Below are 13,545 nucleotides of genomic sequence, written 5' to 3'. Positions count from 1 at the left end.
CACCACACAACACACTGCACCACACAACACACTGCAACACACTACACACTGCACCACACTACACACTGCAACACACTACACACTGCACCACACTACACACTGCAACACACTACACACTGCACCACACTACACACTGCACCACACTACACACTGCACCACACTACACACTGTACCACACTGCACCACACCACACACTGTACCACACCACACACTGCACCACACCACACACTGTACCACACTACACACTGCACCACACTACACACTGCACCACACTACACACTGCACCACACTACACACTGTACCACACTGCACCACACTACACACTGCACCACACTACACACTGTACCACACTGCACCACACTACACACTGCACCACACTACACACTGCAACACACTACACACTGTACCACACTACACACTGCAACACACGACACACTGCACCACACTACACACTGCACCACACTACACACTGCAACACACTACACACTGTACCACACTACACACTGTACCACACCACACACTGTACCACACTACACACTGCACCACACTACACACTGTACCACACTACACACTAAAGATTAAAAATTCATTCACTGAACAATTCAAACTCTTATTGATTCATTGATTCATTCAGTGACTCCTTCACTGATTCATTCACAGATTACCTGACTCCTTCACTGACTCTTTTATTGACTCTTCCACTGACTCTTTCACTGATTAATTTACTGGCTCCTTCACTGATTTCTTTCCTGACTCTTTCATTGAGTCATTTGCGGACTACCTTACTGACTCCTTGGCTGATTTCTTTGCCTCACTGATTCGTTCTTACCCAACACTACCATGTGTGATTAGCGTACTGATTCGTTCAGACAGTGCACAGCTAAAGTGACAGAAACACTGCTAATGAACATTATTGTTTTCCAGTCTCATTATTACTAAAGCAAAACGCTACAAAAGTGTTAATCACCCTGGTGCTTCGTTAAGAAAATTAATTTCTATTGGTAAAAACAGAATCCCGTACCAAAAATGACTCCTTCTCACGTTCAGTCAGTTCTCACGTTCAAGGGTTGACTTAAAGAATTGATTCTTTATATCCATTCTAAATATCACTAATCAACAGCAAGTGAACAAAAAGTGTGAATCAGTGTAACACACACACACACACAACAACAACAACAAACAGGTGTGTAAAAGAGTGTAAAATATTTGTTTTATTTAAAATTTGCAAATTTATTTTAAAAAAACAACAACATGCAACAAAGTGTAATATAAAAGCAGGTCAAATGACACGAGGCCCATATTTAACGTTCCCTCATTCACTTTCCCTTAATTGAGTACCCTTCAGACATCTCTTCAGACAAAAATTACCCAGAATGCATATATGTGGTCTTGTACAGCCGTTTCTGGTGTAAATACAAGCGGTCAGATATTTCCGGAGAGGACCATACGATTGTCCAGGTCAGGTTTAAAATCCTCCAGCTAGCCACTTAGCAGAGCAGTGATTAGGCCACATCAGCTAGAGATTGTTAGGGGAAGTGGACGAGGGTGAGATATTAAACAGCACCCCCTTGTGGCAGTCCAAACAAATCACCAAGGAAAATAAAGAAGCAAAGAAGAGTGAAAAGGTGAAGCCTTTAGTGAGTTGGTGTTTGAAATTGTTTCACAGGAAGTGTGACCCTCATCACGGTCACACGATCATTAACACCTGAGCCCAGGAAGTAAAATAACACTTAAACAGTGGTTTTAAAATCAAAACTTCTCTTATACATTTGGCTAAAAACAATGCAACTTATATTATTTTTAAACTTAGATTTTGTTGTTAGCATTAGCGTACAGAACGAAAAGAAAAAAAGCAAAACAACAAAGGCGCCATTGCATAACGGGGTCTTTGGGCATTATCTGTCTGTACTTGAGCACACACATTACCCACAATTCCTCTCACTAAAGTTGAGAAGTTAAGCTGCTTAAATAAACTTCGAACCAGAAGAGGGCGCTGTGCTCAAAAAACACCTTAAATCACATTCTTACCCACAATTCTGTTCACTAATAACCACACACAAAAAAAACCCTTCCATCAGGTTGACAAGACTTAAATTACCCAGAATTCCCTTCACTCTCTCCACCCTCCTCCACCCCCCTGCGGCTCCTCCTTCAGATCTGCTTCAGTCTGGAGCTTCTTCTGTGCTGGAGATAATCGCAAGTATAAAGGAAGCTGTGACGCCGTCTCTGGGCCGAAGGGGGGAGGCGCTGTGGGCAGGATCATAAGTTGTCTCCGGGTTGGTACTGCGGCTCGGTGGCGGTGAAGTAATCTTCCAGGAAGGCCTGCAGGTACTCGAAGGTGTGACGTTCTTCTGCGTTCTGCTTCCAGCACTGCAGCATGAGCTCGTACAGAGATGCTGGACAGTCTATGGGACACTGCATACGGTAACCGCGTTCGACCTGCTCCAACACCTCCCTGTTATTCATCCCTACACACACACACACACAAAGATGTTTTCACTTGAGGAACCCTTGAAGAACCCTATGAGACAGTGTGTTTTCTCATTATCTTGGACCTGACAGGTGTTTAGCATCTCTAGGTTATGGGTGTGGTTCTTTAAATGTTCTTTTGAGTTCTTTGTGTGTTACCTGGATACGGTACTCGTCCCTTGGTTACCAGTTCTGTGAGCAGGATGCCGAAGGACCAGACGTCTGATTTAATGGTGAACTTTCCGTAAAGCGCCGCCTCGGGAGCCGTCCACTTGATGGGGAACTTCGCACCTGAAGAAGAGGTGGAGCAAGAGGCAGGGTGAGGGGTGAAAGGGTGTGTGTGTGTGGGGGGGGGGGGTGATGCGAGAGGTGGGGGAGGGGTGTAGAGAGTGAGTAGTGTAAGTGTGTAGTGTTAGTACACAAATTATAACTCCTCCTCTCTCTGTCTAATAGACATGCATCTCTCTCTCTCTGTCTCTCTCTCTGATTCTCTCTCTCCCCCTCTCTCTCTCTGATTCTCTCTCTTTCTCTCTTTCTAATTCTATCACCCTCTCTCTTGCTCTGATTCTCTCGCTCTCTCTCTCTCTCTCTCTCTCTGAGTGCATGCTGGGAGTGGGCGGAGCATGTTGAGTGTGATTGACACGCTTCTCTTACTTAACGGTAAATAACTTTTTGATATACCTATATTTTTCTTTTTGAACATTTTCCCTAGCAAGTTTCTGGCCGTCAGCACCAGCTTTCCCGCTGGAGAGCATAGCAGCCCAAGGAAGAGACCCCCTCAATAACCTGACGCGCAGCCATGGCATAGAGTGGTTACCGGGGCGGGGGTGGAGGAGTGCTGCCTGGCTGCAGGGGAGGTGGTCGGCCATTGGAACGTTTAGGCGGCATCCAGAATGAACAGTGCTGTAGTGCTGTTCGTGAACATGGTCGGGAATGTAGTGCTGTTGACTCAGAAGGGCATTATACTCAGGGGTTCACTCACTGATGTGTTCTCCCTCTCAACACCTGCAAAAAAAGTCACACTGTCTATTGTCCCCCCGTTTATTTCTAACGCAACACTGGAAAGACAGCTCTCCATTTTCGGCAATCTCGTCTCCCTGATTAAAAAAATTAACATAGGTAGAAAATCAGACCTGCGAAACACGTACGCTCATTCAGGAGGTTCACCTACATGATCCTCAATGACAACAGCACTGAATTCGAGCGCACACTGATGTTCAAGATCAACGGGTTTGATTATGTTATCTATGTGTCCACCGTGTTTATGAGGTGTTTCAGCTGTGTAAAAACCAGGCATCTGGTGCATAATTGTCCCCAGGGCGCAGACAGTGGTACGGTCCCCTCTGATGTTCGGGGCAGTAACAGGTCGGATCAGAATGACGGAGTTGTCGAGGCGGACTCTCCGGTCACGGGCGGAGCGGGCATCTCCCATGAGGGTTCTGTTAGCACTACGGCAGAGAAACCAGAAACCCCAGAGCCTAACAGGAGCGAAAACACCAAGACCGACCCAGTACCCAGTGATGGGGTGAGTAACACTGGTACCACTGTTCCCACTGCTCAGGCTGAGCAGGCCTTACCTGAGCCGCATGTAGAAATAGAAACTGAAACTGATGTTGGAATGTTGATTAGTCAGGACAGTGTAACCGAAGATAATGTTGCTAAACTGAGCTTGCTGTACTCAAAACACCCGTAAAAAGAAAGACAAGAGATAATGACAAAACAGTGAAAGCCGCGAAAAAGGCAGAAAGGAAGCAGGCAGAAAGTGTTAGTGAGCTGGACAGTGAAGAGCCCTCTCCTGACCTCACTGTCTGTGTCACCACTGAGGGTCACTGGGTCGGTAAAAAGTACAACACAAGTGAAATCAAACATTTTCTGAAGATTACAAAGAATATGAAAATGGTTCAGATTGACAAGTATTTTCCGGACTTAAACAAACTGCACATTGCCATAAAGCATTTAATGGGTGAAGGGTGCTTTGAAGACAAAGAGTTATACAATATAAAGAAGACTGTCACTAAAATCAACAACCTGTTAAGTAATGATGATGATGACACGTCATAGTTCTCTCGGTCCTCACAGACCGCAGGCACCTTTTCCTGTGCTTATTCTATTCTGTGTGCTCATGCAGGACATTCACATCGCATCCCTGAATGTTAACGGTGCTAGAGACTGCAGGAAGAGAGCTGAACTTTATAAACTCATGACACAAAAAAGAATAGATGTATTACTTGCACAAGAAACCCATACTGACGCTAAAAACGCAGTAGATTGGACACAGGAGTGGGCTGGCCCCTCATTTTTAAGTCACAATACCTCTGCTAGTGGTGGAGTAGCTATTTTATTTTCATAGACTTTTAAACCTATCTCTTACAATGTAGAAGGGATAGTTGCTGGCAGACTGTTAAAAGTCAGAGCTCTTTTAGAGAACCATGTTATGGTTTTTATCTGTGTGTATGCCCCGGCTTCCCCAGTGGAAAGAATAGCTTTTTTAGATAAATTATGCAATGTTTTAGAAACCTGTGACACAGAGGAGTTTTTATTTGTTGGTGGTGATTTTAACTGCACTCTAGAAAACAATGACCGCAACCATATAGAGCCACACATGCCTTCCAGAAAAAGACTCCTGCACATTGTCAAAAAACACGAATTAAGTGATGTTTGGAGAACTGTGAATAAAACTCAAAAACAGTACAACTGTTGCTCATGCTGCTGATGGAAAGGTATCATTAGCAAGGTTAGACAGGTTTGATGTTCCCAAGCATCACTTGAACATCATCAAAAGTTGTGTTATTAGTCCGGTTGGTTTTTCAGACGACAGCTTGGTTTTGTGTGTTTCAGTTTTAAATTGTATTAAACCAAAGAGTTCTTGCCGGTATTTTAACACTATTTTACTGAATGACCAGCATTTTACAGAGATCTTTTACTTTTTTCTGGAGGAAATTTAGAAGAGAAAAAAGTGCTTTTATTTCTCTGCAACAGTGGTGGGATTTTGGTAAAACACAAATAAAACAGTTTTGTCAATAGTATGCTTATAATGAGAATTGGCTCAGTCACAAGAGAATTGGCTCGGTCTATGAAACAACTAGAAGATGAGAGAACAGAACTTCAGTTGTTAGCACAATCCACAGAGAACCAGAGCCATATTCAGACCCCCACAGTCAAAAAGAAAAAGTTATCGGACCTCCTTGAGTTTAAAGCACAAGGTGCATTAATAAGGTCACGATTCCAGAACGCAAACCAGATGGAAGCCCACTCAAAGTTGTTTTTTAGCCTTGAAAAAAAGAACGGACAAAAACGTTTTATTCACAGCCTGCGCTCTGAGTCTGGACACATTTTAGCTGAACCAATTATATATAAGGAAAAGAGCAGTTAGTTTTTATGAAAAAGTTGGCCAGTGGGTACTTAAACTCCCCGGAGGTCTGTTTTGGAAAAGTGAAGGTTTTAAGTATCTTTACCTGGGAAATGACTCTTTCATACAAAGAAACTGGGAAGGGGTCATAGAAAAAGTAACTGGTCGCCTCGAGAAATGGCAGTGGCTGGTGCCGAAAATGTCTTACAGAGGGCGTACGCTAGTCATTAACAGTCTGGTAGCATCGTCTCTGTGGCATAAAATAGCATGTACATAGACCCTCCAACAGACCTTTTAATGAAAATTCAGTCAATTTTATTGGACTTTTTTGGGGATAAGTTGCACTGGGTGCCATGTAGCATTTTATACTTACCCAAAGAAGAAGGTGGGCAAGGTTCAACAGAGCAGAACTGCAGCCTTTCGTTTACAGTTTTTACAAAAGTTTTTATGTGGCTCAAAGTTTTTTAGCTGGAAACAGGTGACCAGTGCCATTTTAAGATCATTTGGAGAGATGAGACAGGATAAGGCACTATTTTTAATGAACCCGGAGAGACTGAACACATTAAGACCTGCTTTTTACCACAACTTGTTCAGAATCTGGGGACTTTTTACAGTGCAAAGAGCCACAGCCACAGACTCTCTTCACTGGCTGCTTCAGGAGCCTCTGGTAAACGGGGCACACCTGGACATCAGGGTATCACAGTCTCTCCTCACGTCTGGTGTCATCACCCTCAATCACACGGTGGACATCGCTGGGCCTCACCTAAAGAATGTTGACAGAGTAGCTGCTCGGCTAGGCGTGAGGTCAAATAGGGTGGTGGGCCAGCTACTTCGAAAGTGGACTTTGATCATTTCACGTGAGGAAAGGGAAATGCTAATGGACTACTCTCCTGGAACTTAAAGCCCCGACTCAGAGGACCCGTTTCCTGAACTTGCGCTGTCTGTGGACTGTAGACAGGAAGGCACGGGTCACTTTTTGGACTGTAAAAACATTACAAACGTTACCTTTTTTAATGTCTCTGGAAAAACTGTCTACAAAGCGTGTCAAAGCTTTTAATATGCGGTCACTCAGGGGGAGAGTGGACACACCCTGGCGCACTGTCCTCGGTTTGAGTGAGGCAGAGCATCCAGAGTGGAGGTCACTCTATAAGCCACCATTGCCAAAAAGAACTGGGGATTTACAATGGAGAATTTTACATGGTATCGTTGCAGTCAATGCTTTTATCTCTGTTCTCTGTCCCCAGGCCAGTCACTCGTGTCCCTTCTGTAACCAATGGGAGACCATCTATCATGCTTCTACATGATGTTCCAGACTACAGTCCCTTTTTACTGTTTTACAGAATATTTTTAATGTTTTTAATGAAAGTTTTTCACTAAAAGTATTTATTCTTGGTTTTAGGTACACGTGCAAGAGACAAGCTCGATGCCAGCTTTTAAACTTTGTTCTGGGGCAAGCGAAAATGGGCATTTACATCAGTCGAAAGCACCAGGTTGAACAAAATGGTTGCCGCAATGTTGTAATGGTCACTACAGCGCTGATAAAGACCAGAATTCTCACTGATTTTGTGTTTTATAAAAAAAGAAAAAACAAAGAACCTGTCTGTCTTTGAGAAAACCTGGTGTTGTCGATGAAAAACTGCAATTTGCACATACACTGTCTTAAACTTTTAATTTATTTATTATATTTTTGTTTTTAACCTCATCTTTTAAATGACATTTCTCTCTATTTATTGTATATTCATTGAGAAAATGTGAATAAAGGTTTTTTCAAATTCAATTCTCCCTCTCTCTGTGATTCTCTCACTTTCTGATACTCTCTCTCTCTCTCCGTTACTCTCTCTCTCTGATACTCTCTCTCTCTGTCTCTGTTACTCTCTCTCTCTGTCTCTGTTTCTCTCTCTCTCTCTCTCTCTCTGATACTCTCTCACTCTGTTACTCTCTCTCTCTGTCTCTGTTTCTCTCTCTCTCTCTCTGATACTCTCTCACTCTGTTACTCTCTCTCTCTGTCTCTGTTTCTCTCTCTCTCTCTCTCTCTCTGATACTCTCTCACTCTGTTACTCTCTCTCTCTGTCTCTGTTTCTCTCTCTCTCTCTCTCTCTCTCTCTCTCTCTCTGATACTCTCTCTCTCTGATACTCTCTCTCTCTCTCACCTTGGCGAGCGGTGTACTCATTGTCCTCGATGAGTCTGGCGAGACCGAAGTCTGCAATTTTACACACCAGATTTTCTCCCACCAGGATGTTGGCGGCTCGCAGGTCTCTGTGGATGTAGTTCATTCTCTCAATGTAGGCCATTCCTCCAGCTACCTACACACACACACACACACACACACACACACACTTGAAAAATCAGCTAAAAAACTTAAAAGGGAGTAATAAAATAATATGAATACATTTTTAATTAATAATAATTTTATGATATAAAAATATAACTTTAATCATTATAGAATTAAAATAAATAAATAAATAAAAAATAATGGAAAAAATACTGAAAAATGAAAAATAAAAAACTAAAAATACAAGAAAAATACTTTTATCAATTATAATGATATAATTGATTGATTGATAATTATAATGATATAATTGAGCAAGGCCCTTAACCCTCTGTGCTCCAGGGGCGCCGTATCATGGCTGACCCTGCGCTCTGACCCCAACCTCCAAGGATGGGATATGCGAAGAAAGAATTTCACTGTGCTGTAATGTATATGTGACAAATAAAGGCTGTTTCATTTCATTAATACAGAAAGTTAATAAATAGTTACCTCACACGTTTTAAACAATGTAAATGTTAATTAGTAAGTCGTAATACTTAAATACTTAAATCATTTCTGAGTGTCTAAATGAGTAAATAAATCCATTGGTCAATTTCAGGAGCTGAGCATGCTGGGATACCTGGGCGGCCATGTCGACGAGGTTGGGTAACTTCAGAACTTGTCCTTCCGCGCCCTTCAGGAACTCCAGCAGACTTCCTTTAAACATATTTACACACAGATAAATTAATATGAGCTTCACCCAACTAAAGCATGGTCATACTGGACTGTAGGTCACCATGGATACGACCCCTGACCTTTGCTCATGTACTCGGTGACAATGTAGATGGGCTCCTCAGAGACGACGGCGTAGAGCTGCACCAGTTTATCGTGACGCAGATTCTTCATGATCTGAGCTTCCTCCAGAAACGACTCGGGGGACATGGTGCCCGGTTTCAGGGTCTTCACCGCTACCTTGGTGTTTCCATTCCATGTTCCTGACACACACACACATGTTGTTTCACACAGACGTTTTCTCCAAAGATGCAAAACTACCAAGAACTGTTTATATTTCATCAGCCGTCAAACATCATCACTATTTTATTTAGGTATCAATCAGCCTGGTTTTAAATTATAATGTTTAAAAGGCTAAACTTTAGTTCACCAACAGGGGGCATGCGAGTTTCATTGCAGAACTATTAGAGAGCATTATGAACTCCTGTTAACAAACACAAGAGGAATGAAGTGGTCTTAATGCATAATAGAATCTTAGAATTAAATTTACTGATGAAATAGAAACATTTTTTGGGGATAAAGTCAACACAGCTGTGGAGAGAAAGAGGAAATCTACATGTCAAGTTTACAGGGAAGGAGTTAAGGATTGGGTCAGGATGGTAATACTGGAGGACATGCAAGAATTCCTGTCTCGAGTGTGTTTCCATCCATGTTGAATTTGGTTCATAAAAAAACAGAACAGAAAAATGAGGTTAAAGTGATCAGTAACAAGTAAACAGGAAGTGGTCTTTTAGGTGCCGTCTGGTTTACAAAACAGCTTACACTCTTCATTTTACATTAACAAATGTGTAATTTGGGGTGTTTACACTGTAGAGTCAATGCAAATCAGGTTGTGCAAATTGGTCCAAGCAAAGGGAATTTGTCTGTGTGTCTGACAGCAGAAAACAAAATTCTAAACATTTATCTAAATTATGATCCAAAACATCCATTTTCTAGCTTCATTCCTAACTAGCGTCACAGGGGGTCTGCTGGAGCCTATACCAGCACACAAACCCCTGTCCTGTTCGACCCTGGGATTTGAACCCAGGACCTTCTTGCTGTGAGGCAACAGTGCTAACCACTTAGCCACCATGGTGCCCCTTGATCCAAAACAATGACTTATTAATGAAGAATATTAGCAAACGTCACTAAACACCTCCAAAAACCAGCCGCATTTAAACAGATCCTTCCAAAATGGCGAGCCAGCCAGGAGTTTGTTTATGACTATGTGCGAGTGTTTACCTGGAGAAAAAATGGTAACATTAGCTATCAGTGAGCTTTTTGGATGGAAACACATCTTTGAAGTGGAGTTTCTTTACCTAGCATCATACTCACCACTCAGAACCATCCATCAGGAACGTGAACAACGTTTATAGTATGATCATTAATAAACAGTGCTGTGGAAATTCATACAGATTACACTGACATGTTGATGTGAATGTAAACCCACAGAGTATAGAAGAAGAACTGGTTCTATTCCATCAGCTCCCAAAAAGCTCACCTGTAGTACTGAAGGTTAGCGATAGTTCTAAAATGTTCTATCATACAAACTGATGATACGTGTGGAGCAGTACGTTTACTGTAAACGCTAACAAAAGATCAAACTGGTGTAAGATGTCTACAGTAAAGACTCTGATGGAAGCTGATGGAATAGGAACACACTTCTGTACACGACTGCATAAGTTTTACCACATCGCTGTTTATTAGCGAACCAGCTATTTAAATTCTTAATGAATTGAGTTGATCTTACCACACCAGACATCAGCAAAACATCCCGCTCCAAGCTTGACGTCCAGCTGTAGAGTCTCACGAGCAATTTCCCAGGTGTCATGTGTAAGACCCACCGTTTCTGGTGTGTAGCTCACACACACACCGCTTAAATGATAGCACAGACCATCCGCATGCACTATGGGAAGGGGGGGGTGAGAAGGGTGAGGGGAGGCGATGTTAATGATCTATGAGGAGGGAAACATGCAGGCAGAGAGACGGAAAACACGCTAAGCGAGCAAGCCACCCCCACGCTCCTTCACCCTACAGCTAACCGCCTTAGCATGCTAGCACACTATTCACTGTTACAATCATCTTCCACTAGCAGACTCGAGGAGGCGGTCTTCCGTCTCTCTATGTGACTGGCTGTTAGGCACGGTGGGCAGGGTCATACCCATCCAGACCTCCCCGAACTGGCCGTTGCCCAATCGCTTTATGAGCTGCAGGGATTCACGCGGGATCTCCCACACGTCTTTGGTTTTCATTGACAGGTCAGTGAGGCGGGGCATCCCTTTGTGACACGGGGAAACCAATCGGAAACACAGACCTGCTGCACGCTCTGAAGCAGGAAGCGCATTGTCAGCTCACAAACACACACACACATACATACATGCACATATACACACACAAACTGTACTGTACAGAGTGTAAAAGAATATAGAGTATAATAGAGTATAACAGAATATAGAGTGTAATAGAGTATAATAGAGTATAGCATATAATAGAGTATAATAGATTATAGAGTATAATAGCATACAGAGTATAATAAAGTATAATAGAGTATAGAGTATAATGGAGTATAATAGAGTATAGAGTATAATAGAGTATAATAGAGTATAATAGAGTATAATGGAGTATAATAGAGTGTAAAGTATAATAGAGTATAGAGTATAACAGAGTATATAGTATAATAGAGTATAAGAGTATAATAGAGTGTAACAGAGTATTGAGTGTAATAGAGTATAATAGAGTACATTAGAGCATAAGGTATAAATAGAATATAATAAAGTATAGAGTATAATAGAGTGTAATAGAGTGTATTAGAGTATAATAAAATGTAACAGAGTTTAATAGAGTATAATAGAGTGTATTAGAGTATAATAAAATGTAGCAGAGTTTAATAGAGTATAATAGAGTGTAATAGAGTGTATTAGAGTATAATAAAATGTAGCAGAGTTTAATAGAGTATAATAGAGTGTAATAGAGTGTATTAGAGTATAATAAAATGTAACAGAGTTTAATAGAGTATAATAGAGTGTATTAGAGTATAATGAAATGTAGCAGAGTTTAATAGAGTATAATAGAGTGTAATAGAGTGTATTAGAGTATAATAAAATGTAGCAGAGTTTAATAGAGTATAATAGAGTGTAATAGAGTGTATTAGAGTATAATAAAATGTAACAGAGTTTAATAGAGTATAATAGAGTGTAATAGAGTGTATTAGAGTATAATAAAATGTAACAGAGTTTAATAGAGTATAATAGCTTGTATTATAGTTTAGTAGAGTGTAATAGAGTACATTAGAGCATAAAGTATAAATAGAGTATAATAAAGTATAGAGCGTAATAGAGTATAGAATATAATAGTGTAATAAAGTGTAATAGAGTTTAATAGAGTATAATAAAGTGTATTATAGTTTAGTAGAGTGTAATAGAGTGTATTAGAGTGTTATAGAGTGTAATAGAGTGTAATAGAGTATATTATAGTTTAATAGAGTGTATTATAGTTTACTAGAGTGTAATAGAGTATATGTTGTGTGCTGTACCTGAATAGTGCTGGACGAGTTGCTGTAGCGTTTGGAACTGTGAGCGTGTGGTGATGTAATAACCCCCACTGTCCAGCTTACGGATCTTATAATGCTTTACATGGTCAGCTTTAACCTCATCCCAGTCTCGGATAGACAGAGAGAACGCACCTATACACACACACACACACACACAAACACACACACACACACACTGTAACAGTACTGCAGCTGTATAGGGTTAAAGTTTTTCCCATGAGTGATGCAGAGCTGTATTCAGGTGGTCATGTGACCTCACCTTTGGTGGTCTCACTCTCCCGGATGAGGTACGAGCCTCGCTGGTTTCCTGGAGAAAGGAGCTGCCTCTCTGCATCCTTCCGACCCAGTTTACCGAAATACCACCTAGACACACACGTGATTGTTGTTGCTGATCGAGACCCTACTTCTACACCATATAAACTGTACAGTAAGGTCAGGGTGAAGGTCTAAATATTATCATGCACAAACACGTTACTAAAAACACTGACACAATGAAAAATGTAATAAAGATATAATCGGCTAAATATTAGAATCAGTGTGAGGATATATATGACATCACTCCCCTTGAATATAATGACTGTTTAGTATAGTGTAAATGCTAAATACGCGAGCAGAAATGCTAATATCTGATCCGAGTCTATGACCACGACTCATATCTCCACACTGATATCACAGCTAGCCCTCCACCCTGTCGCTATGGCAACGGAATCAACACAGCTGGCTAGTCTGGCAATACGACAGTGACACAGGCACACACACACACACACACACACACACATACTCACTCCTCAGCCTGGATGGAGTCAACTGGAGCGACGTAATTACTGGGAATGTAACCGCTTCCTCCTGTAGTGAGAGAGCGCGCTTCCCACCAGTCACCCTCACTGGGAGAGAGACAGACAGGAAAATGAGACAGACAGACAGACAGACAGACAGACAGACAGATAGAGAGAGAGAGAGAGAGAGAGAGAGAGAGAGAGAGAAACAGACAAAAATATAAACAAAGACACAGACAGAGAAACACAGAAGGAGAGACAGAGAAAGAGAGAGAGACAAACAGACAGACAGAGAAACAGAGACGCAGGCAGACAGACAGGCAAAGAAACAGAGACAGGCAGACAGACAGACAGAGAAACACAGAGAGGGACAGACAGACA

The 13,545-nt window shown here is 41.7% G+C and overlaps 1 protein-coding gene across 4 annotated transcripts in view; it reads right to left on the bottom strand.

The window, feature by feature from the left end:
* Positions 1-1,186: 1,186 nt before the first annotated feature.
* The window catches only part of fynb (FYN proto-oncogene, Src family tyrosine kinase b), a 45,947-nt gene continuing 33,588 nt past the window's right edge, over positions 1,187-13,545 (bottom strand). For 2 of the 4 annotated variants that reach the window (XM_058391936.1, XM_058391937.1), the window contains exons 4-12: positions 13,174-13,272; positions 12,648-12,751; positions 12,371-12,520; positions 11,000-11,164; positions 8,883-9,062; positions 8,708-8,784; positions 7,969-8,122; positions 2,629-2,760; positions 1,187-2,468 (exon numbers count right to left, since the gene is read on the bottom strand). In XM_058391936.1, the coding sequence (XP_058247919.1) occupies positions 2,260-2,468; positions 2,629-2,760; positions 7,969-8,122; positions 8,708-8,784; positions 8,883-9,062; positions 11,000-11,164; positions 12,371-12,520; positions 12,648-12,751; positions 13,174-13,272 (1,270 nt within the window). In that variant the 3' untranslated portion in view covers positions 1,187-2,259. Of the gene's footprint in view, positions 2,469-2,628; positions 2,761-7,968; positions 8,123-8,707; positions 8,785-8,882; positions 9,063-10,588; positions 10,745-10,999; positions 11,165-12,370; positions 12,521-12,647; positions 12,752-13,173; positions 13,273-13,545 lie in introns of all 4 variants that reach the window. The other 2 variants (XM_058391939.1, XM_058391938.1) reach the window with 2 other exon arrangements.

This window comes from Hemibagrus wyckioides, linkage group LG06 (genome assembly GCF_019097595.1).
Source record: "Hemibagrus wyckioides isolate EC202008001 linkage group LG06, SWU_Hwy_1.0, whole genome shotgun sequence".
NCBI classification, from domain to species: domain Eukaryota; kingdom Metazoa; phylum Chordata; class Actinopteri; order Siluriformes; family Bagridae; genus Hemibagrus; species Hemibagrus wyckioides.
This window is presented reverse-complemented; position numbering and strand designations above follow the sequence as displayed.